At 48.5% G+C, this 25,447-nt stretch overlaps 1 protein-coding gene across 5 annotated transcripts in view; it reads right to left on the bottom strand.

Moving 5' to 3' along the window:
- FRMD5 (FERM domain containing 5) overlaps window positions 1-25,447 on the bottom strand; it is a 361,067-nt gene that overhangs the window by 29,540 nt on the left and 306,080 nt on the right. For 3 of the 5 annotated variants that reach the window (XM_060098328.1, XM_060098326.1, XM_060098329.1), the window contains exons 2-7: window positions 20,096-20,200; window positions 15,017-15,059; window positions 14,709-14,787; window positions 5,715-5,812; window positions 3,425-3,548; window positions 366-453 (exon numbers count right to left, since the gene is read on the bottom strand). In XM_060098328.1, coding sequence (XP_059954311.1) covers window positions 366-453; window positions 3,425-3,548; window positions 5,715-5,812; window positions 14,709-14,787; window positions 15,017-15,059; window positions 20,096-20,200 — 537 coding nt within the window. Of the gene's footprint in view, window positions 1-365; window positions 454-3,424; window positions 3,549-5,714; window positions 5,813-14,708; window positions 14,788-15,016; window positions 15,060-20,095; window positions 20,201-25,447 lie in introns of those variants that run through there. The other 2 variants (XM_060098327.1, XM_060098331.1) reach the window with 2 other exon arrangements.

Here is a 25,447-nt window from a genome sequence, read left to right on the forward strand (position 1 = left end):
AGCGTGGAATCCAGAGGAGTTTTCACAATGAGACATTTTCTCTGGCGTCTGTCACTAAAAAAGCCAATCATCCCAATACTGAAGGGGCGGGTGGCACAGGCACGTGGTCCCTGTCTGTCTGTTACCCTCTAGAGCAGCGGTCCCCAACCTTTTTGGCACCAGGGATCACTTTTGTGGAAGGCAATTTTTCCATGGACGGGGGCGAGGGGAAGATGGTTCAGGCCATAATGCGAGTGATGGGGAGTGGCAGATGAAGCTCTGCTCGCTCGCCTCCTGCTGTGCGGCCCTAACAGGCCGCGGACTGGGGACCCCTGCCTAGAGGGGGCAAGGTCAGCGCAGTCTCCGGCCATGGGGGCAGGTCTCACCTTACACGGGTGAGGGTCCACTCCGTATGTCTCCAATGTCTGCGCTTTTCTTAAAAAGTTCAGCTCCGATGTTGCTGGTGTTTGGCCACTGGAATAAAGAAAATGGGATAATTTCAGGATTTCCTGCTCCCATAAGTTCCCCTGAGGTAAACTCAATTAGGAAGTGCTCAGGGTGTCTCACACTCCGATTTTTCCATAGAGTGTGCTCCCTGCTCCATCCTAGGACCGAATTCAGAGACTCTTATCTAGGGTCAAAACCTTGGAAGTCTTGAGAGTGAGGCAGGCTACATAATGAATGACATGGGCTGAGTGTAACACAATAGGGAGTGGTGGGGACTAGGGCAAACTGGGAGTGCCACCCCGTCTAATGAGGGCAGCTGCTCCTCAGCTATAGTCTTGGAATGCAGTCTTGGATTGTAGTCACACCAGCATTGCTAGGTGTGACTTTTAAAGAGAATTCACAGATACCGATTTTTATGTGGCATTTCAGTTTTAAGTACTATGGGGGCAGAAAAAAAAATACATCTGTAGGCTGGCTGCAGGCCATCTGATCTAGACTGAAACACAAAGAAGGGACCTGTATATCTTGCTGCCTAACCCTCTTCCTTTACCAAATGGGAACACAGGAATGGAGGGTAAAGAGATGCAACAGAAGACAAGGCTGAGCTCCCCAGACTCCACAATAGCTCTGTCTGCCCACAGGGTGATGACTGTGAAAAGGAAACAAGCAGAAAAAAGGAAGAAACCAGCGCTGGCACCAAGCCATCTGAAGAAGGGGCCTTCAGCATCACTCCCCTCCTGGCTGCCTCTTTAGCAGGGGCATGGATGGGCTCCACACAGAACCAGTGCAGGATCACCACAGGCTGTCTCAGGGTCCAGTGCCCTGGGAAGCTGACCTCCTTCTACAGATGTGGGATTGGCTTCAGTGTGAGGAGGTGTGGGCAGTTTGTCAAGTCAACAACTCTGACGGCTGGTGGGCAGGACTGAAACTTTCTAAGTTCATCATTTGCCTCAAGTAATATGGCAGGGCAGGAAGACAAGCCAGCCTGAGGGAGAAGCAGACCAGATTCCCTCTAGTGTCTTTCTGGAGAGGCATCAATCAATCAGCACCTCAGCAGCTTCTGTGCTGCCCTGTATGAAATACACCATAAACTATAGTGCAGTCTGGGCCCTCAAGGAACGCATGTTAGAGTTGGAGAAAGGAAACACAGACATATTTTTACATTATGAAGACGAGGCTGAGCCTGTGTTAGTACCTGTGTAAGGAGGCATTTTGTAGAATGCAGATGTTTACACCCACCAGCGCACCTGAGACACAGGGAAGGTGTTTGGAAAATGCTGGCACATCAGGCAAAGGACCGGGCACCAGAGGCATCTGAGCACCACTACCCCTTCCAGGGAGCCTCCTTATTCCCTGTGTGGAGACTGGAGGGCTCTGTGGGCTGCATTCACCCTCAACCCTCTGGGGCCCTCAAAGTGGGCATCCTTTCCTGGGGGATCCCCTGACTTCTGTGAGGTTTCTGGAGGACTGTCCCCACTGCTCTGACATCTCCTAAAACCCTCCTGGCAGGGCCTCCCTGCTGTCCCAGCACACCCTTGATCTCTCCTTTGAATGAGCCAGGAGCCCTCACACATGTGTTTATTCTGACCTGTACCACAAGGGGCCACTATTCCCTAAGGGTGATGGGAGGAGCTCGGCAGCACCTGCACAGGGAGAGGGTGGGAGGCGGCTAGGATTCCACCTCTGGTAGGTGTCTCCATTCCTCTGGAGGGTGGGGACCAGTCCAACCACACAGTGGGCAGGTGGTCTGTTTATAAGGCTAAAGAGGCTTTGGGGACGTATTTGTTGATAAAATCTTTGAGTGAAGGTGAAGATTTTTTGTTTCGGGGGGCATCAGGTAGGAACTAGTTTAAGGTTAATGTTATCATTAGAAATATCTTTTTCCCACCCCTTGGACATTGTCCTTCCCCAGAAAGGTAGTTACAAAAACATTTGAAAAAGTTTTTTTTTTTTTTTTTTTTTTGCGGTACGCGGGCCTCTCACTGTTGTGGCCTCTCCCGTTGCGGAGCACAGGCTCTGGACGCGCAGGCTCAGCGGCCATGGCTCACGGGCCCAGCCGCTCTGAGGCATGTGGGATCTTCCCGGACCGGGGCACGAACCCGTGTCCCCGGCATCGGCAGGTGGACTCTCAACCACTGCGCCACCAGGGAAGCCCAAGATTTTTTTTTAATTGCACTGTATTAATATGATAGCAGGTTTTATTTTACAATGCTGTATTGTATATAAATTTTTTCTTCATAGTTTATCACTTTGGGGAATCTGTGCTCCAGTGTGCCATACAAAGTAGAGCCTAAACACCCTTTTGTTGCTTTTTAAAAAACCAGCCTTTGTAGAAAACACTATTTCATATGGGTGAGAGGATGCATTGATGCTATTTTATGGGATGTGGCCCATTCTGGGTGACCTAGGAGAATCTGAGGAGGACAAGCCTCCTGCTTCCAGCTGCTTCTCCCCTCCTTCCCTCAGTGCAGGGGTGTGGGGTTGAGGAAGCAGTGCTGAAGACACACCCCTGAACGAGGTGCTCTCAAGGTACCCACACCAGCTATGAATCAGGCCAGCCCTGTGCGGTCCCATCCACTGATCCAGAAGCCCCCTGTCACTGTCACGGACCGAGGTCGGAGGCTTGCCCATTTTTCCCATCCCCCCACTCAACCCCTCCTCTCTTCCCTCTTCTGCTCTTTTTGTTTTCCTTTTCCTTTTCCCCAGTTCATGATTCTTCCCTCTGTCTCTTCATTTATCTTAGTGGAGCAAATACCTTTCAGAGGCCAATCCTTCTCCATTTTCCTTACAATATAGCTTCTCTCTTGCCTTTAAGCCTCAGCCTACACCACTGTTCTTGGAGAGGGAGCCTTGAGGTTGTACTGTCAGTGGATCACTGAAAATGGTACATCCCAGAGTCTGGAAGCCTGGGTCTGCAGAAGCAGAGGGTGCAGTGCAGAGGCTGTGTGCTCAGGCTGTGAGGGGGACAGTGGCCTGGACTGAACCGAGTGTCACGCACCTGAGTTCTGTTTTGTGAATCTCAGCAATCTTCCTTTCCAGCTTCTCTGAATGTTTAGGGAAAAACTGGAACTTGGAGCTGTAGCCTTCAGGGTGTTTTCCTGGGTCATAATCCCCAATCTCCGCTTGCAAAAGGAAAGTAGAGGAAAACAATTGTGGAGATAGATAAATCATCACTAGCAAAGCAACAAGAGATTAACACAGAGAGCAAAAGCCAAAGTCTGCACCAGATTTGCAAAGAACAGTGGATCCTGAGCACGGGTGTGAGTCAGGCAGAGGGCATGTTCCTCTGGAGCAGGCCCACCTTTGTCTTCCCAGGTGTGCACACTGAGTTGCTATCAAGGCCAAGTAGAGATGGTAGAGCTGACCCTGCGTTCTGAGGTCACCGCATGTAAATTTGCAATAGAAGAGCAGAAGCCTGCACCATGGCCCACAGGCTCCCAGAAGAGAGCCTGAGAGCAATGCTCTTTGTGGCAGCACAGGAAACTGTGAGCTTGATCAGAAAGACAGAAGCTTTGGGGCCTGAGCCACATCTAAAGTCTAAATCTCGTTTTGAGGATTTTAGCAGGGACACAGCAAAATGACAAATGAGCCATGACCCAAACTCAGAACTCAACTCTCAGTCCCAATCAAATCCAATCAAGTGAATACATTTGAATAAATATTCACTGAGGGCTGAACAGGTGCCAGGCCCCCTGGAGAGGGCTGCAGAGTGGGAAGACTGGCTGTAAGCAGAAAGTGCCGCTGAGTTCAGGAGCACCAGGTCCTAAGGCTGACTTCTCCGTTCCCAGCAGGGGGTGGGGCTTTCTCATCCTGCAGATGCACAGAGAGTCCATCCCCAAAGCTGCTGAGATCTTAGATCTGGGGGGGCCAGTGGGCCCACGCTACTCCCTGCAATGTGTTCCTAGGTCAGAATCCAGCCTTCTCAACACGCAGCATTCCACAGGGAACACTGTGTGTGTCAGGAGGAAGGATGTTAAGAAGTTCAGCTGCTTTGTGGTTGTCTTTTCTCCTCCCCTAGTGAGAACCACAGCCAGTGCAGATGAGAAGTCTTGAGCGGGGAGTAAATATTAAGAGGAAAATGTGCCCTTTTTCCACAACTGAATATTGTTCTGTGGCACAGGTCTCCTCATCGTGCCTTCCAAACTACTCAGGAATTTCTATCATTTAGCAAGAGACTAAAGGCTTCCCTGGGCTTAAAGTCTGAAGTGATCTTGAGCCATGGAGTCATTTATTATGATTTTACTTAGAAAGGTCCAAATGGGAAACATCATTGTTGGATATCAATAACTTCTTTAAATTAAAAAAAAAAGAAAATTTCAATATGGTTGTCAGGGTAAAACTAGAGTTTAAAATTTCACTTAGATGGGACCAGGTTTTCCTTTAAAAATGAAAGGAGTATCTTTGGGTACCTTAACGTTGGCAAGTACCTTCTAGACTTCAAGCTTAGGAGGTTTTTTAAAACAGGAGTCTCAGAAGTCAAAGTTGCAATAGGCTGACTTTTACATTCTTAACGCAGCTGTGATATTTTTTTTTGCCGGAAGAACTTTAGTTTCTTATTGGCAAGCATTTTTTTTAGGTTCTGTTCACAAAGTAGCTTCCTGGAGTTCACAGATTTCTGATTATGAATTCAGATTCTTTGATAGAAACTTCATGATTTTAGTGCTATGGTCCAAAATAACCCAGTGACAGCTTCAGGCCAAAGGACTAAGAGAAGTCTACGAACTTAGAATACTTAGAAGTCCCCTGTATTTCCCGAAAGGAGAAAGGATCACATATGAAGAGTATGTACCTTTCCCACTGTTTTGCAAAAACCGCCAGACTGGGTACTGGCTGAGTACAACCCCAGCTCTGCCTTCTTTGCATGTTAGAAAATGGGTTTGTTACTTGGAAACATTTTTAACTTAGAGCACTCTGAATGGAAAGGTCTCTGAAACAGATACCAGAATTCCAACGTGCTTCACATCTTTGAGATTTGAATAAAAAGACAGGGAAAAGCTGATCTGGATTACTCTCCAGTGTCTCGATAACTTTATCAACCAAGGGTGCAAGGAAAGCCACCCCCCCGAACAGAGTCTGAAGGGGCTGCCAGAAAGACTTTAGGTACAAACAATTTAAGGTTGCAAGGTCAGGGCTTCCTGGGTCTAGGGAGTCCAGGCAAAGTCCTTTAACTCGGGCTCTGTTTCAAGTTAGATACTGTTTATATCCAAGAAGTAGTCATCTGTGGTAACTGAAATAATGTAATCAGTACTTAGCACGAAAAGCAAATTTATCCTGTCAAAAGTCATTACCTTGAAGGATATAAGCTGCTAACAAGGCAGCATCTGATGTTTTACAGAGGAGGCGGCCGTGGTACAGATCCCTTTTGATCTGCAGGAAGACTAAATACCTGGAGAGAAAACAGAAAATGAACTAGAAAGGATTTCTTTGATTGCTTTAAAGACATAAATATGTAATATAAGCCTATCAAAATCTCTGTCAGGACACTTTTACTACATTAAAACAAAAATCTCAAAACATACCACAGAACAGATAACATTTTTCATTTCCCTGAAGGCTCTTTCAAGCACTTTGCCCTGACCTGATTTTGAAGTTCAATTCAAAACAACCTGTCAGTTTCCTTCTGTAGCTCAAAACAGAAATGGCGGGCTTCCCTGGTGGTGCAGTGGTTGAGAGTCCGCCTGCCAATACAGGGGAGACGGGTTCGTGCCCCGGTCCGGGAGGATCCCACATGCCGCGGAGCGGCTGGGCCCGTGAGCCATGGCCGCTGAGCCTGCGCGTCCGGAGCCTGTGCTCCGCAACGGGAGAGGCCACACAGTGAGAGGCCCGTGTACCGCAAAAAAACAAAACAAAACAAAAAACAGAAATGGCACCTCCTGGTTAAAAGTATTGTCCCCCAGTGCTGGGATTTGGAAGGAGCCAGCCCCCCTCAATTCAATGCTGAGAAAGAAACCTGTGTCATAAGAGAGGGGCCGATGGGGCCTCTCTCCACCTTGGACTCCCGCTGACATTGCCTCTTAAGAAGCAGAAAGGTGGTGAAGGAACTAGCCCTGGGGAGAGTTCTGCCTCGGCTTGCCAAGTCAATCTGTCCATATGTGGAATGGCCCTCATTACGGGCAGAGGTCAACCAGACCTCTCAGAATTTGAATAAGGTGTAAGAAGAGGCACTGGTGAAGGAAATGCAGAAACTTGTGGCTAATATTTCTTCAACCGTAGGAAGCTCTCACCTCAGGTGGAAGCAGGCTATTAAGAACAGCTAATAGTAGCTGATGTGTATTGAGCACTTACTATTTCCCAGTCCAGGACTTACACACTTGACATCAGCATCTCATCTAATTTTCGCATACCACGTTGAGATATATATTGTTATTATCTCCCTCTTTTAAGATAAACTGAGGCTTAAGTGATTTTCTCATGGGCACATAACTGGTAAGTGGCAGAACCAGGATTCAAATTCAAGACTGAGGTTGGCTCGTCATCACTGTGTTATTCTACCCTCTTTGCACTATAACTGCTTTGTAGTTTCACAAGTAATTGGGTGGACTCTGTTGCCATGGGATGGAACTGTTGACGTTCCATTCTGAAAGGTCTTTACAAGGAGTGGGGTCTCTGATGTTCATAACCTCACAGGTGCCCTGAGAAGAGCAGAGGCCAGGGGTATCACACCCTTAAGTGAGTCACCTACCACAGTGGCTCCTTGGCGGTGGGCATTTGTGGTGGTTTAAATATGTCCACAGGGAATTCCCTGGCAGTCCAGTGGTTAGGAATCTGCACTTTCACTGCTGAGGTCATGGGTTCAATCCCTGGCTGGGGAACTAAGATCCCCCAAGCCACGTGGCATGGTTAAAAAAAAAAAAGTTCACAAATTCCTTGATACTCCTCATTTCTAGAGGTAGAGCTTAATTCACTCCATTTCAGTGTGGGTTAGACTCAGTGGCTTGCTTCTAACAAGCAGACTAAAGCAGGAGTGGTAGTTAGCGTCTGACATCTGAGACTAGGTCACAGTGTCCCTGCAGCTTCCTCCTTGTGCTCTCCTTCTCTTGGATCACTCACTCTGCTCGAGGACACTTAAGCAGCCCTATAGAAAGGTCCATGGTGAGGAACTGAGGCGTTTTGCCAACAGCTAGCAAGGAACTGAAGCTTTCTGCCAACAGCCATGTGAGTACACCATCTTGGAAGTGAATCCTCCGGTCAAGCCTTCAGATGACCACAGGCCCAGCCAACCGCTTGGCTGTAACCCCAGGCGAGACCCTGAGCCAGAAGCACCCAGCTAAGCTGCTCCTGAATTCCTGACCCACAGACACTCAGAGATGAGAAATACTTTTATTTTAAGTGAAGTTTTGTGGCATTTTGTTAAACAGCCATAGATAACTACAGCATCCTCACAGGAGTAATGGGAATATGGTAAAATTCCCTTAAATTCCATCCGTTTGAACCAAAAAGAAATTGGGCACTCCCTGGACAACTAGAGGTGTTTCTATTGCTTCTGTTTTCAGGCTGAAGAATAAAACAGAGGATTCCGTGCCCACTTGATCATGTGAAAATGCTCAAAAGAAAGAGGACCAGTGACAGCACAACTTCTGGGGTGAGGAGGGGCACCAGCACGTGACTCAAGTCATTAAATAGAAACGAAGGAGGAATCAAACCTTCTTTTCTCCTAAAGCTTTGCTATTCAAAGTGTGGCCCACATAACAGGGGTGTCCGCAGCATCTGGGAGCTGGTTGGAAATGGAGAATAAGGCCCATCGGAGACCTACTGAATCATTTTAACAAGATCCCCAGGTGATCTGTACATAGATTAAAATTTATGAAGCACTGTCCTAAGAAAATTCGCAAGCATCCTTCTAACCACATCAGGATGGACTGCCCTCCTCAAACCAAAGGGAAGGCGACTACTGTGGTCCGGAAGTTAGTAAGAACTCCCCTTCTTATCCCAAGCACTCCCACTCGGCCCCAAGGAAAACTGAAGGAAAAAGACAACGTGCAATGAGTAGTAATTTTTTAAGCTGGATCTACCAGATCAAGCTTGTCTTCACTCTGCTTCCCACGATGAAATGCCACAGGTGTGTGGAAGGAAGGAGGCGGTGCTTCTCTGCCTCTCACGGCTTCGACTCCCACCTTCCACCGGCTTTGGCAGGGTGTGGCAGCAAGCCTTTGGCCTCTTACTTACAGATCACTCCCGGGGCCTGAGTTCATGCATCACTCCTCCCACACCCCTCTGCTTGTCTGTGTCCAAAATTCAGGGACTGCACGTACTGGACTGAAGGAGATATTTCAAAGGCTCTGGATAGTGATCCTCAAGGTGGTGGTGAGGAGAACACCCCCCCCACACACACACACACACCCCGGGGTGGAGCATGATGAGAGTCTGTGTATGGGTGCTGCTGGGTTTGAAAAGGCTCCTCTAGAGCTTCTGATTTGCCCTCCGAGGGGGACACACTCCTCCTCACAGTGAGAACCACGATAGGTGCATAGGTGCATGACGGGTGCCTCAGGTGAGCTGGAAAGTAAACAAGGCTTTCCGCTGCTGGGCGGGGTTCCTTCAGACTTCAGAAGGTAGAACAGCTACAGGGAGGTCAAGGGTAAGGCCGTGGGAACACTGTCAAGCAATGGCATAGCGACTGGAGGGGGAGGGGATGGAGGGGCAAGTCAACATCCTAAAGAAACACACCACAGTCTGCAGAGGACGAGATGAGCTCATGAAAGAATCAGCTGACAGCTTCAAGGGAGAGAGTTACACTAGGGGTCCCCCCTCCCTTTTCTCCCACAGCAGCTTCCGTCAAGCTTTGTGTTTTGTTCATTTAAGGAGGTAACCAATGACTCAGTGTTGTTGGTCATGAAAATACATCCCACATGACTCATAGCATCCTTAGACCTATTCCCAAGAGGGTCTGGCATGTTCTCCCCTGCGACATAAGGGCCTAAGGAAGACTATCTTGTTGCCTGAGGCATTGTCACCAGGGCCACTGTGTTGCCAGGCAAGGGATCAGCCTGCTTATAATAAGCAGCTCATAATGAGCAGGCTGGTTGGGCTCCCCAGTCTCAGACCCTCATAGTAGGAGTTACAGAGCCTAACTCTCACATTTTATAGCTGAGGAAACAGAACCCGCATGGTAATTCAGTGAGCTATGGTTAGGGAGAAAAGGGTCCTAAATGAAGTCAGGGGAGCTCTTTGTCATCAGAGAGAAATTCTCACTGGAATGAAAAAGAAACCAGCTTTAGACCAGATTTAAGACAAAAAGCTTTCTCTTTAGGACACTTTTTTGGTTAAACTTTGCCTATCTCCTTCTGGCTCCAAAGAGGATTTACCTCACCTCCAGTTTTGTTTAAATGCCAGGTTGTCCTAAATTGATGGAGGACCATCCAAAGGCAGAATGTGTGACAGCCTAAAAGACGACCAAGGAGGGCTTCCCTGGTGGCGCAGTGGTTGAGAATCCACCCGCCAGTGCAGGGGACACGGGTTCGAGCCCTGGTCTGGGAAGATCCCACATGCCGCGGAGCAGCTAAGCCCGTGTGCCACAACTACTGAGCCTGTGCTCTAGAGCCTGCAAGCCACAACTACTGAGCCCACGTGCCACAACTAGTGAAGCTTGCGTGCCTAGAGCCCATGCTCCGCAACAAGAGAAGCCACCGCAATGAGAAGCCCGCCCGCCACAATGAAGAGTAGCCCCTGCTTGCCGTAACTAGAGGAAGCCCGCGCGTGGCAACAGAGACCCAACGCAGCCAAAAAACGAAAAAAGAAAAAAGATTCTTCAGGGTTAAAGAAAAAAAAAAAAAGATGACCAAGAAAAACCCATGTATTTCTGGAACATGTACATCCAAGGAACTGGCTTTGGCATTCTGATTTCTGATATCAGAGGGTGAGGATGAATCCAGAGATATTTCCCCAATTAAAGGTTCTGAACTCTGGAAAGCACTGGCAGCTCCTGAAGAGTTTCTTCCAGAAGATCCTTTGGCCCTGTCTTCCCTTCATTAGAGTCTTTGCCCCTGGTTTCCTCTGTTTTCTGCCATCCCTTTTCCTAACTATGATCGTGTTTAGTACGTCTTCCTCCCCCATACTAGACTGCGGGCTCCTTGGAGTTAGAGATTATGTTTTGTCACTTTTAATATTCTTCTAGAGAGCCTATACATCCTGTGCCTATTCACCCTCCCTCCCACCCATCCATCCACTCATTCATCCATCCATCCATCCACTCATCCATTCATCCATTTATCCATCCAACCACCAACCCATCCATCCATCCAACCATTCAACCATCCCTCCATCCGTCCATCCAACCTTCCATCCATCTATCCATCTAGTTCTGAGCACACACATGTGCCAGGCACAGCCACAGGTGCTGGGAATACAGCAGAGAACAAAGCAGAGTCCTTACTCTTATGGAGCTTACATTCCAGTGGAGAGAGACACAATACAGCAGTGATATACTGAGTGCACGCTGTGTGCCACACACTGTACTGTTCAACACGCACTCTTTCAGCAATTCTATGAGGTGACTACTGTTTTTATCCCTGTCTCATCATACATGAGGAAAGGGTGTGATCAGAGATATTGTTGCTTGCCTTGTCACATATCTAGTTAAAGAACGACCTGGGATTTGAACTCAGATCTTTTTGATTCCTTCTCCCAGGATTGGCACACTAAACCTGCCACCAGAGTCCCCAGTGAGATAAAATAACATTTTATTGGAACACAGCCATGCTCATTCATGTATGTACTGTCTGTGGCTGCTTTCGCATTACAATGGCAGAACAGATTAGTTGCGACAGAGACCATATGGCCCATAAAGCCTAAAATACTTACTATCTGGTCTTCTACAGAAAAAGTTTGCCAACCCATCTTAGCCTAAGCCAGGCTCAAGTGATGTTCACTGATGGAATACATTACCTATAAACTCTATTAACTTTTTTTTAAAAAAAATAAATGACCTGAAAAGTCTATTAACATTTTTTGAGCACCTGCTCAAACGTGTCAGGCAGTTTGCTTCCTTTGGAAGGTGGGGCCCCATGTGCACTCAGTTTCCTTCTATTGATCTTTCAATGAGTTCGAACACCTGCAGCCCTTGTTAAAAGCTAAATCTGGTGCCTAATCCCCATTTTCTCTGCCTTGTCTCTAGCTCAGACAAGAAAATCTATTTATTTATTTAAAAAATGACAAAAGAGATTAATCAGGATTTGGCAACTAAATTTATCATCTGGGAAGCGTCCAAGAGATAAATTGAAGCACAGTTCTTCTTCATCCCCTCCTCTAAGCCTGGCTTTATGGGAGAAGCTGAGACGGCAGCAAAATTTAGGACTGATGTTGCCAGGAAAAAACCACACTGACAGCTAAATTGGTTTGGCAGGAAGGTGGGGTGGAGAGCTCTAAGCCAGTAATGAATTATGGGTATTGAATGAGGCTGGGGCAGGTACCCACTCTTTTAAGAGCAGCAGGGATGTGAATGAGGAGAAAGACACAGCGAAGCCCAGGGCCTCCACAGAACGCCTCAGGGAGGGGGAGGGGCACAAAGACTCCAAATCAGGCCCAGGCACCCTGAGGTCCACACACCTGACAACGCTTGGAAAATGCACTCTAGGGAAGGAAGGCTGGTGAGGCAGAGAGCAAGGGAAAATAGTCGAGGATGGTGGGCACAGTTGCATGCGGAAGGGGCAGGAGCTCACATGCTTGCCCGTGTCTTTGAAGTTTGCTGACTTGGACAGAGGCCTGGCCATGGCTTTCCCAGCCCTCACAAGTTAGCTGCTTAAGTGTTAGGACTCTAGCTAGGACAGAAAAGGAGTGGGGATTATCACATAAACAAGGGAGAAAAGCCAGAACCAACTGTACTTGTGCCCCATGCAGAGCCCCTGAGGTCTGCGGACCATGTAATCGACCTGGCAGTAAACAGTGAGCCTTTGCTCAGTGCCAGGCTCCCTGGGGGTGTATTAAGAAGTACAAGACCCCGTGTAGTGGTTAATCCTCCCAACAAAGCTGGGAGGTACTATTACTATCCTCATTTTATAAATAAGGGATCTGAAGGTCAGAGAAGTTAAATATTTTATGTCCAAGGCCACATAGCCAAGGAACAGAAACAGGATCTGAGCCTCCTGGTCTATGCTACTCCTTGGGTAGGAGGGTCTGTACATTAGTATCATGTAGTGACATTTGTTTTAGAAAATTGTATTGTTAAGACCTCCTCCTGGGACTTCCCTGGCGGTCCAGTGGTTTAGACTTTGCCTTCCAATGCAGGGGGTGTGGGTTTGATCCCTGGTCAGGGAGCTAAGATCCCACATGCCTCACAGCCAAAAAACCAACACATAAAACAGAAGCAATGCTGTAACAAATTTAGTAAAGACTTTAAAAATGGTCCACACATTGGGCTTCCCTGGTGGCACAGTGGTTGGGAGTCTGCCTGCCAATGCAGGGGACACGGGTTCGTGCCCCGGTTCAGGAGGATCCCACATGCCGCGAAGCGGCTGGGTCCGTGAGCCATGGCTGCTGAGCCTGCGTGTCCGGAGCCTGTGCTCCGCAACGGGAGAGGCCACGGCAGTGGGAGGCCTACTTACCGCAAAAAAAAAAAAAAAAAATGTCCACACATCAAAAAAATCTTAAAAAAAAAAAAAAAGACCTCCTCCTAAGGGCCCAGAGAACTATATATTTTTGTCCTTTAATCAAATCAGAAAGCCGTGTGTCTGTCGTGCTCTCACTGGCAGCCCTCTGAGTCGTTAGACCAAACCCTCTCATCCTTACTGTTGGTCCAGTGAGGTGCAGAAAAGGTGATCCTGATGCGAGGTGTTAGGAGGCTAGGTGCTAGGCTCTCAACAAAGATGTGTTAAATCTGCCCTGACATGTGGACAGGAACGTGGACTTCTGGGTCTGCCCTGGCACCATTACCTCTTTCGGGAGAGAAAGGTGGGGAGGGAGGGAGGAAAGGAAAGGGGGGAGGGGGAGGGAAGCGGGGAAGGAGGGGCAGGTACAGAACTGTGCCAAGCACTCTGGAAGTCATGAGCAGGGCAGGCTAGCGCTTTACCAAAATTCCTCCCTGTTTAAGTGTTAAACACAGTGGGTCTACCCTTACTCTCCCGCCTAAAGCTACAGGATTGCTCATTAATATGGATGAGCTTGGTTTTCACAGGCAAAGTAGGGGCCACATCCCCTTCCACATGGATTAGCAGAGCCTGCAGTTTCCATGTGCCCAGTAAGGAGCACGAGGCTTGGTTGTAACTACACGCTTCACTGTCCTCAGTGCTTTAAAGTGGGTGGTGGGTGCGCTCAGAGCACCTGGAGGAAACAACCTTCCTGATCCTTTTGATTCCTTTGCAAGATTCCCCTCAACCTCCACTGGGGCTCATGTGGAGTTCAGGATCTAGAAATCGATCTCAAGGCCTTAGAGGACAAGCAGCCTCTACACTGGCAATGGCTCGTCCCACTCTTTGCTGTCTCTCGGGCTTTAGGGAGGGGGCGCGCAGAGCTGGCAGAGCCGTCTCTTCCTCGGCTCTAGGATTCCCTGGCATCGTCTCTTCACCTAGGGCTCCACCCTTTACAAGGTAACATCAAGGTTTTGCTAATGTCCAAATTACATCTTTCTAATATAAAAATTAAGGATCCCAGTTCAGAGAGTTCTAAATCTCTGAGGTCAGACTTTTAGAGTGGATTTGGCTTAGATACACAAAACCCTTGGGGGAGCTTTGAAGCCCCAATTCACTGACCCTCTTGTAGGATGGTGTGGGCACAGAGGTTCTTTCTCATCCCCAAGTGGTGCTGGATGAGACAGGATTCATTCCATGTAGCTGCCTGCCACAGAACACGATCCCCACAATGAAGACTTTATCATGGGCCTGATCCATATAAGCACACGGGAGGTCACCCACTTGGATTTAAAATCTTCAGTGTTTCCCAGCTCGTTTTTCAGTGTCCTGCTTTGCCATTTCCCAAGTACCTTAGGCTGCTGGAGTCTATTTCAAGCCCCTAAATAAGGGGCCGTCTCCAAAACCATCCATGGTGGCCACATCATTGGTAAAAGAAAAAAATGCTTTTGATTAATTCATTACTCCAGACCCCTTTGCAGATGACCAGTTTAAGATGAAGTATTCTTGAAGGAAAGAAGCTCACTCAGTTGCAATTCTGCTGAGGGGATGGGCAAAGAGAGCATGTGGAAATGAAATATAGAAGTAAGGCTATATTTAGGAAGAATTCCTTGCCTATCAGAGTTGGGAGCTTCCAAAGTAGAGGATCTAGGAAGTTACAGTCCCTCTTTCCTATCCTCTCCAACAAGTCTTAGAGGCTGAGGGACATGGGCTCAGCCTTACCTGGTTATTTCTTCTTTCAGGGCAGCAGGGTCTGCAGGGTAAAACTTCACGCGGAAACACATGGTGAATGGAGGCTGGGCTGCAGAGAAAAAGAGGTGCCCATCAGGAAGACCTTCCCAGAAAGATGACTGGGCTCCCTGCCCCACTGGGATGCACAGGTCTCTGAACCATCTGAAGAAAATCTTCACATGTTTAGGGCCAACTTACACTTAGAACAGTGGAAAATTCCCAAGACTCAGTGCAAGTGGGAGGTTTCCTCCCACCCTCCCCAGGGGTGAGGCTTCCGTCTTTTCATGGACAATACTTACATCTCAACTGCTTCACCACAGACTTTGTAAACTCCAACCAATGCTGAAACAGAGAACACAGAACAAGAAAGCCCTAATGAGAAGCAGTGTCAAATATAACTTGTTTTATTCAATTTAAAAAACTAGACAGATTGTAGCCCAGGGTGAAAGCAGCTCAGAAGCTTGTGATATGTAGGCTTGGAGAGTACAGAATGATATGATTTTCTGAAATAAGCTCTCCATGGAACCAGCTGTGAAGGGGGGAAGAGATCCAGCTTCAGATGCCATTTCTGGGCTTCCCTGGCAATGCTGCCTTCCAACGTAGGGCGCCAGAGTTCCAAGCCATGTTTCTGGCACGCCAGTAGGCACAAATGAAAGCACATATGTGTGATGAGGACAGAGCCCCACCTGGCTTTAGTAGGGAAATACTCCCTTTAATGGGTTGTGTTTGTGTTATGCAGTGGGGACAGGATGACACACAGAGGCTATTGGTAGCAGCTCTAGAAAGCAATGGCAGGTGGAATTTCATAAATGTTGAGAAGGCAGGGATGGCTGGTGTATATTTCATCTTTGTTTGAGCAACGCATTGCCAACCCTTGTGTTAGGGAATACATACTCAGGATTCCTTGGCATCCAGGGATGTTTAAAATCTAAGTCTCATAAGATAACTAACCACAACCAGTGTGTAGTATCCTGTTCTCCCTGGATTTTCACAGAGGCAGGACATGGTAGCAATGCAGTTTTTCCCATGGTACTTACGTTTGGGAAAGGAAGCAACGAGAACGTTCTATATCAGTTTCCCACTTCTCCATGGATGCCTTATAAAATGCACTATTGATGTTTATTGCTTTTATGATAATGAGGAACCTTGATAATTTGCAGAGAGCTAGAATTGCTGATATTTGGGGCTTGATTATCTGGAAGTAGCTTAAAACCACTGCTCTGTGAGGGCAGAAAACTCTGTCCTGTTTACCACTGTATCACTGGTGCCCAGCTCAGTGTTCAATGTGCAGCTGTAGAACAGGAGAAGGAACCAGGTCCACACCTCCCTCTTTTCTGACTACTTCTATTTAGTAAAACGTCTGGCAGAGTCCTCCCTCTGGCAGGAAAGCAGGCAGGGCCACGCAGACGCATCCTAGCCTCCCTCGATGCCCAGCTCTCACCTTCTGGGCTGGGCCGTGGGTCACACAGTTAATGGACCCACCAAGAGCCAGTTCTTCCGTCAGCTCCACATGGATAATCTGGGCTGACATCCTGCTCTCTTGCTTCCTCTGATCTGAGTTCCCACGAGGCTGGCAACTCATTATAGCCACTCAGTGTGGTTTAAGAGGTCCTTCTCACATTACACGGCCCACTGCGGCTTGGCTTCACAGGGAAGCAAAGGCAGGAGATGAAACTGCATGGAAACAACTGGGGTTCCAGACCATGCCTATGAAGGCGGAGGAGGCCTGTCTGTGCGGAGCACACCAGAATTGTGGACAGTGAGAAGAGCACAGCAAGTGTCGGGGACTCAGAAAACTAAATGCCCTGAGGCACTGGACCGATAGATTAAAATAAATAAACGAAGATAGAAGGAAGCTAAGTGCGATGATAGATCCATTATCAGCAGAAGGCAGAGAGGCTGAATGACAAAAGGCTATTCCCCTTGGCAATAGCTGGAGAGAAGACTTTAGTTTGTACTGGAGTGAGAGCTCCAGAAAGGAGTGAGGCTGGAGGAGACCAGGAGCAGGTGGAAAGAGGGTGGAACGCTTGTCCAAGAGAGGGTCTGGTAGAGAAATCTTGACAGGATCCCCCAAATATGGTGATGGCCAGAGTTACCTTTTGCAGCTGTCTGCCTACATCTGGGTCCCAGAATCACTAGCAAATTGATAACACTGGGTTGGGGAGGAGGGATCAGGAGAAGAGTAAAAAGAAGGTTCAGAGGGCGGAGCTTCCTCCTGCATGTGGGTGAAGGAGCCAAGGTGGTCCAACCTTCAGACTCTGGGGGCTTGAAGGAGAGGGTGAGAATAGTCTGAGACCAGGGCCTGAGTCAGGAACAGGGGAGGGGAGTGAGGGCAGCTCCTCCAGGAGGGACCAGAGAAATCCCAGACCCCATGGAGACCCCTGCAGAGCAAGCGATGATGGGATGGATGTGAGCAATGGGCTCTGCCGCCCTGGCGCTCAGGGGAAGAGGTCTGGGGCAGGCAGGGAGCTCACCTCCTCCATCTCTATTGTGATCAGTAGATCTAGGACAATTCTTTACAGGTCCATTTCCCCACAGCTCTCAAGGACCCTCTCAAGCCTCCCTGCTCTCCTTAAACCCTCAATAAAAGCACAGAATCATGTCACTTTAGAGGCTATAGGCTATGAATTCAGCATGGAACCCCCAGAAACCACACAGGCTCTGGCATCAGGCAGGTCTGAGCAGGAGACAGGCTTTGCCACTTGCCTTGGGCAAGGTACATAACTTGTCCGAGACCGTCCACTCATCTGGAGAATGGATGGTATAACTGTGGATACTCATCTCATTCGTGTTAAGGATCAAATAGCACATGTGAACCTCTTAGCTTCGTGCCTGATACACTTCATCACTCAACGTCCACTGGCTGAAAGATCTAGGTTTATGCCCAGCGTGGAGCCTGGCACAAAGGAGTCACTCCATGAAAGTTTCTTTCTCCGTTTCCCCATTTCCTTATTTTTCTCTGTCTCCTTTGGCTTTTAATCTTTGTCATCTCAACATACTCTCTTATCCTCCTCAAGCACATGCTGATCCAACTAAAAAATAATGAACAGGATACATTTTACCCTTTTTTCTTCATATGCCACCGTCTTTGGGAGATGAAGAGACCTTGGGGTAACTGGTCTTCCTTCTTAAGGAGAAACAGCTCTGACTGCCCAAAATAAACAAACTACAACAACAAAATCCCTTTGTAAAAACCGTCTAAGACTCTACCATTACAGAGTGAACGGACACCTAGAGCATGTGATGACATGTAGCTTCCTGGTGTCATGGCACTTTGGGGGGTCTTATACTATCGTCCAGAGCTAAGGATAGTATTTATGACAAGACAGTGGGGCCTTTATAGGGTGAGAGGCTGACCTCAACACTCCTCAAACACTGGTGACGCTCAAAATTCTGCTGAGCCAGGAGGAATGAAACACGGCAGCAAAGTGGGGCAGGGCTTGTCAAAGGAAACAGATTCAGGCTTTGGTTTCTTCCCTATAGCTCAAGTCTTCAGCATAAAACCCTAAATGTGACCTGGAGACACAACGGCTCAGAGCATCAAACAACAAAACAACACCTGGGGGCTTCTGTGGTGGTGCAGTGGTTAAGAATCCGCCTGCCAATGCAGGGGACGCGTGTTCGATCCCTGGTCTGGGAAGATCCCACATGCTGCGGAGCGGCTGGGCCCGTGGGCCACAACTACTGAGTCTGTGCTCTAAAGCCTGCGAGCCACAACTACTGGGCCCATGTGCTGCAACTACTGAAGCCCGTGTGTCTAGAGCCTGTGCTCCGCAACAAAAGAAGTCACTGCAGTGAGAAGCCTGCTCACTGCAACGAAGAGTAGCCCCTGCTCGCTGCAACTAGATAAAGCCTGGGAGCAGCGATGAAGACCTGATGCAGCCAAATAATTAATTAATAAATCAATGAATAAATGAATGAATGAAACAAATAACACCACCTGATTCTGGCTTGGAGAGGGAGTTACCTGTGGCCCTGGGCACTGCTGGGAGGCTGCGCCCTCCAGGGCTCCAAGGTCCCCAGTGGTGACAGAGATGAAGCTCATGTTTGGAGCTATGAAAAAAATGAGTGGACCCACGAAAGGGGGGCCCGCTGGGGCTCGTGGTGACAGTGCTTTTGGAGGATGGTAGACGACAGTGGGTGTGGGGAAGGGAGGCAGTGAGGCCTGAACGCTTCTGCATACTTTCCCACTTCGGTGGGGATGCCAGAGAGAACCTCCCCACACGGAGCAAAGGGCTGATGGACGGAAGTTATAGGAACTGCAGGTGTGGGCCTGAAGGGTAGCTGGGCAAGTGGAGGGCAGGAACATGGCCCTATAACCCACTAACTCACCCACTCACCATTCCTTCAGCAGATATTTATTGAGCATCCACTGCATTCTAGGCCCTGTGCTAGTTCCATGGGTTACAGTGATGAATGAGATAAAGTCCACGCCCTCATGGAACTCATATTTTTGCAAGGAACACAGGTAATCAAACAGGTGATACCAGCATGGTGTAATAAGTTCTACTCCAATAGGGGTAGAACAGGGCACATGGGGACACATCAGGGGGGCCCCTCAGTCAGAGTAGGGGTTAGGGAAGGCTTCCGGGAAGAAGTCAAAGCCTAAGCTGAGACCTTACATGTGAGAAGGAGTTAGCCAGAAGGAAAGTGTGGAGAGTAGAGAAGTGAGGAAAGGGGAAGCGATGTTCCAGAGGAGAACTGTACAGGTGAAGGCTCTGAAGAGAAGACTGATGTGTGTGGAGAGCCACAGTATGGTCCGGCGGGGCCACAGCAGGGTGGAGACAGTCGGGGAGATGAAGCTGGAGGGGTAGTCAGGGGCCTTGTTTCTGTATCTGTCCGGAATATCACAGTCCTTGTCAATGCCTTGTGTCTGTAGAGCCGCCCACGTTGTGTAGAGCAGAACAAGAATTGCAGGATTTGCAAAGGCTGAAAAGCCCACGTCAGTTTGGCTCCATCTCTGTCCTGCCCAGACTGGGTTGTTGTGGCACTTAGGTGAGACCCTTCCTAAGCAGAACAAGGCGAATCAGCCCATTTACTAGAGAGGGGCAGGAGAGCCTCAGCCTGTGACCTGGGCTCTGAGACCACAACACCTGCCCAGCTGCCCTGACTCTAACTGGGCAGCTTTGGGCACATCACTTCAGCTCTCGAGGCTGCCATTTCAGCATCTAAAAAATGATGGACCACTCCAGCTGAGCTCTGCTACGGGGTCTTCTTCCAGGTCTCACAATATGATCTGAAGAGGTGACACCGAACTGCAGGGTCCGGTTGGTCCCCGACTCCTGCGGCTAAACTCTGAACATGAGTGACAGACAGTTCAGGGCCTCAGGCTTACTGACCAACCCTCTCCTCGATCTGTGCTTTGAATATTGACTTACCCGCTGCTTATCAGGGTCCACAAAGCGAATCCCAAAATAGTCTTTCTCAAGCAGATTCAGGTGGTGGCAAAGAAGGTCAAACAGGTATTGGCCTTTGGCATCTCTCTGCAAAGAAAGCAAGCTCCGTTGAGAAATGGGCGGGCTTCTTCAGTATAACTTTGTTTTGTTGGTCATTAAAAATTGTCTGTAACAGTTGCATAAGGATGTGAAAGGGGCACATGTCCATAACTGTGTCCTCCATAGTGTGATGGATTCAACATTCTCAGGAATTCTGAGGCTTTCAGCACCTGGAAGGAGACCAAGAACCCTTCCATCCACAAAGATGTCAGAGAAGGCAGACAGAGTCAAGTAGGCCCAGTTCCCACCTATAATGCACACAGCTTTCCTCTGGCCTGTCGTGTGGAACTCACCAAGTCCAGCTGGCTCTGTCTCTAAAGTGCATCATGAACCCTCCTGCTTGTCTCCATCCCCATCACCAACTCCCTAGGTGAAGCCCCCACCACCCGCAACTGGACCATGGCCAGAGCCTACTAGCCAGTCCTCTGCTTCTGTGCTCACCCTTTCTCCACATGGCGGCCAGGGTGACCGCAATTTAGACAAACTGTCTTTTTTTAATGAATAAGTAATACAGGCACATAGTAAGATATTCAAACATACAAAAGAAAATACTATGAAGAGTCTCCCTTTTACCTATGCTGCAGTTCCCCATCCCCAGAAGCAAACCCTCACCAGCTTCTTGGGTATCCTTAATGAGGTTATTTTATACACCGGCAAGCCTGTATACATATACATCTCCTGTTTTAAAAAGACATTAGCAGGGCTTCCCTGGTGGCGCAGTGGTTGAGAGTCCGCCTGCCGATGCGGGGGACGCGGTTCGTGCCCCGGTCCGGGAAGATCCCACATGCCGCGGAGCGGCTGGGCCCGTGAGCCATGGCCGCTGAGCCTGTGCGTCCGGAGCCTGTGCTCCGCAACGGGAGAGGCCACAACAGTGAGAGGCCCGCGTATCGCAAAAAAAAAAAAAAAGACATTAGCAGCATATTTTATACTGTATTCTGCTTCTTGGGATTTTTCCCCACCTAGGGTATCTTGTGACTCTTTCTACAGCAGCACATATAGATATGCCTCATAGCTCTTAACTGCAGCGAGCACACAGTGATCTTTAATGACGTTGCCGCTTGTGTGTAACACTGTCAGCAAGGGGCTTCTCTTGCTCTCAGAATAAAATCCAAGCTCTGACCGTGGCCTCCAAGGCCCTACACGACCTGGCTCCTGCCTCCTCTCTGAACTCACCCCAAATCATTCTTCTCACCACTCTCCGGCCACCGTCTCTCTGTTCCTGAGCATGCCGAGGCTTTTCTGCCTCTGCGTCTTTGTATCCCCTCTGCCTGGGATGCCCTTCCTCCAGCTCTTCATCTCCTTGAGGTCTCAACTCAAATGTCCTTGCTGCAGAGAGGTCTTTCCCTACAGAGCAGCCCCTCCCTGTCACTGTCTATCTCATTTATTTATCCTGCTTATTTCCTTCATGGCACTGACAACAGCCGGTCATTATCGTGTTGATTTGTTTACTTATTTATCATCTGCTCCCTTTCTACACCATACTTTTCATGAGGGTAGGAGCCCCCCCACCCCAGAATTTAGCACAGGGCTTGGCATATGGCAGGTGTGTCCTCAATAATTATTTGTTGAATCAACGGATAGAAGGTGGAGGGGTGGCTAAAAGGTTTTACAAAATGTCAAGAAATTAGGCCACTTCTAAACCCATAACCTTCTCCTCAGGGACCTGCCTGGGTATCTCTGATGAGCTGGGAGAATGACTTGCAGGGAAGTGTCCGAACAGCTGGAGTTCTGCAAGACAGCACCTCTGGGCCTGTCCCCAGTGGTCTCCGCAGCTCAGCTGAGATGCTCATCTCTGGGGGATGTGTGTTTAATTCTGCATGCAAATCAAGGTGGTCTTATAAGATCCAAACTATCTCACCTATGACAAGGCCCAAGGCCATGGGTAATTACAGAAGGACCTGGCCCTGTTCCTGGAATGGAGAGATCTTTAAGACCGTTTACCCCTCACCTCCATCCCTTCTGCCAGCTCACCCTATACTTTCCAAGGAGAACTAGGGCAGGCGATCAAATCTCTCAGCAAGTATCTTAAGAAGCTTACGCTTGCAGGATTGGAAGGATGAGTGAGTGGACAGCTCAACTAAGGAAGGTGGTGCCATGTGGGCACCTCCCCTGCTCTTCTGCTGGCCTCACACTCCCGCCCACAACATAACCTTGAGGCAACTGGCCCCATTCTTACACCCTTCGGTCTCCCATCAGCAAGAGCTACTCTCACAACAGAGACTTGTTATGAATCACACTGGGACTTCAGGGCAGTGGGCCACAAACCAGGTCTTTCAAAGGACTCCATCAACAACTGTCACTGTGGGCAGGGGCTGTCAACTCTTTCCTTACTGATGCCCCAGAGTGTGGGAAGAGTTTCAAGTCATTTTTAAGGTTCTTCTGGGAACAGAGAAAATATGCTTAACCCGGTCTCAAGCAGCATGTCCTGTACCGTTCTCTCTCTCAAAGCAATTGAAATGGAATACTAAGAGACAGTTGCATATTATGAATATTTTTCTCTACAAATTGTCCTTTGCACCAAGCTGGCTACTACACTGTGATCAGCTGGGGTGAGTTTTTTTTTTTTTATTGAAGTATAGTTGATTTACATATTATGTTAGCTTCAGGTAAACAGCATAGTGATTCAGTATTTTTGCAGATTATACTTTATTACAGGTTATTACGAGATAATTGGTATAATTCCCTGAGGTATAGAGTATATCCTTGTTGTTCACCTATTTTATAAATAGTACTTTGTATCTGTTAATTCCATACCCCTAATTTGTCCCTCCTGGTGTGAGTTTTAATAGCTGAAGAAGTTCCCTTCCTTACATACAACAGCCATATTAGCAGAAGCCTGGGGCAGCCATGGGGAAATTGCGCCTCTGTGATAGAAATCACATGGACTTTTGATAAGAATCATGTCTTCTCGCAGACATAGAGAATGGACTTGAGGACATGGAGAGGGGGAAGGGTAAGCTGGGATGAAGTGAGGGAGTGGCATGGACGTATATACACTACCAAATGTAAAATAGATAGCTAGTGGGAAGCAGCCACACAGCACAGGGAGATCAGCTCAGTGCTCTGTGTCCACCTAGAGGGGTGGGACAGGGAGGGTGGGAGGGAGACACAAGAGGGAAGAGATATGGGGATGTATGTATATGTATAGCTGATTCACTTTGTTATATAGCAGAAACTAACACACCATTGTGTTAAAGCAATTATACTCCAATAAAGATGTTAAAAAAAAAAAGAACCATGTCTTCCACAAAAACAACTCATACTCATGGGTTGGCAGCTCAAATACACTTGTAGGGCTCTTAGCTGGTAAGAACATTAAATTCAGCAGATCCAACCTCAGAGTTCTTCCACTTCACAGGAAGAAAAAGGAAGCATGGTTTTTCTCTTCAGGTAGTTGTAAAAAAAGAAAAAAAGGCACATGCCATTGTACATTCCCTTTATCAGTGAAAAAGGATCTTTTTATCATTATTTCTCAGCATCTGGTGAAACCCCTGCTCCCCACCAGGAAGTCAGAGTTCCCTCAGGTTCCCACTTACCCGTGGTGGAGGCATGGTTTTGAGCCTCGAGGCTCTCGTGGGGACTAATGAAGACAAGCATCTTCCCTTGCTGTGTCTCCAAGGTTGGAGGGAAGGAAGGGAGAGAGGTAGGAGCAGAGCCCCTCCTTAGAGCGGAACCCCATGAAGTTTAAAACCCCAGAAGAAACACAAAGGCAGGATCTACTGAGAGCCGCTGGGACACCTTTCACACAGAGTTGCAATCGCCCCTCCCTTGGAGCACCCGCTCCTGTGGCTGGTGGAGTGGCCCCAGGCAGTCTTTGGGGGGAAAGTCACATTCAGCTGGACCCTCCTGGTGGGTTCCTACAGCAAGCCTCTGGCAAGGCCTAGGGTTTAGGAATTTAAAACTTCCTGGCCTTGCACTTCCAGATGCCAGCCATGTCCTAGGATTCCCTCTCCGTGGTCTCCCTGCCTTAAGTTGGGGCTTTCTGGAATATTCTCTGGCAGCCGGCTTTCTCTTTTGGTGGGACGGCAAAGTCCAGCGAGTTCTGTCTCCTTTTCCCTTTGCTGGCGGTTGCCCTGCTGCTATGCTAACCCGCATGTTGTGTGCTCAGTGTTGTACCATCGATTATACTGGAGAAACAGGCACTCACGCTGACAGGTGATTACTGTTTAGTCAAAAAGTCGGGGCTCCAAGCCTGAGGCCGTTTATCTTCAGGACAAGCGAGCCGAGGCGGAGCACACAAATCCAGCTACACCTCAGAGGTTATTCTCTTCACAAGGACATTAGTGGGTCACAATGACGTACTAAACACCCATCTAAAAAATACATTTACATTTTATGAACCACAATAGCACCTACACACACTTGAAAATAATAGTGCGTACACATGCATCCTTTTAATTCTCTCTATATGGTGCCCAGAATGATTCGTGAGCCCCTTAGAATCATTTTGAAACTCAGAGGTCAGGAGAATTCATATTGGTGCTCCTTCCTGGAGGGCCTGGTTCTAGTTCTCTATGGTTTGTCTGTTCTTTAGGGAAGGCGCTGAGACAGCAAGCAGTAAGCAGGCTTGGGCCAGTGACCTAAACTAGTCAAGGTTAATTGCATTTTCTGCCTCACAGTCAATACCCTTGGGTAGGAGAACCGCTTTTTTTTTTTTTAACCCATCACAGGGTCAATCCCAGGGACTCTGGTGTGGTGCATCCAGGTAAGAGGAGCTAACATGTAGAAAGCTCCCCACTCACTGGGCCTTCTTCAATCCAGCTTACCTGTGAGGCAGGTAGATTATAAGTGCAAGCTACCTGAGTCGTGAAGAGGGCACGAGCCATCACAACTTTCTCAGATCCTGGGCCACATGCAGTTAAAGGGGAGCTGGCCATGGTTTCACGGCCCTTCAAGAAGGCAGAGGGGAGGTGGAGGGTTGCAGGAGGTGGGCACCTGGCCTCCAAAAGCGCAAGAGTCCGGGAGTGTGGAAAGGCCATGCCAGGATGGGGGGTGGCTGGGGGAGGAAGCAAGAGCTGAACAAGTTGTCCTCGGGGGCCCGAGAGTGAGGGACAAGGTACCCAGCACCCTAGGGGTGGGATGGCATCCCAGCCTCTATTCTGTCTTAACTTTATATTTACACTTCTTGTGGGTCAAAGACTTCCTGGCTTTCCTTATCCGTGTCGTATAAGGGCATGTGCACGCAGCCATCTGCCAGATTCAGGAGCAGATGCTGTGTAAAAGCACTTTAATGTC

The sequence above is a fragment of the Mesoplodon densirostris genome, chromosome 4 (genome assembly GCF_025265405.1).
Source record: "Mesoplodon densirostris isolate mMesDen1 chromosome 4, mMesDen1 primary haplotype, whole genome shotgun sequence".
NCBI lineage: Eukaryota > Metazoa > Chordata > Mammalia > Artiodactyla > Ziphiidae > Mesoplodon > Mesoplodon densirostris.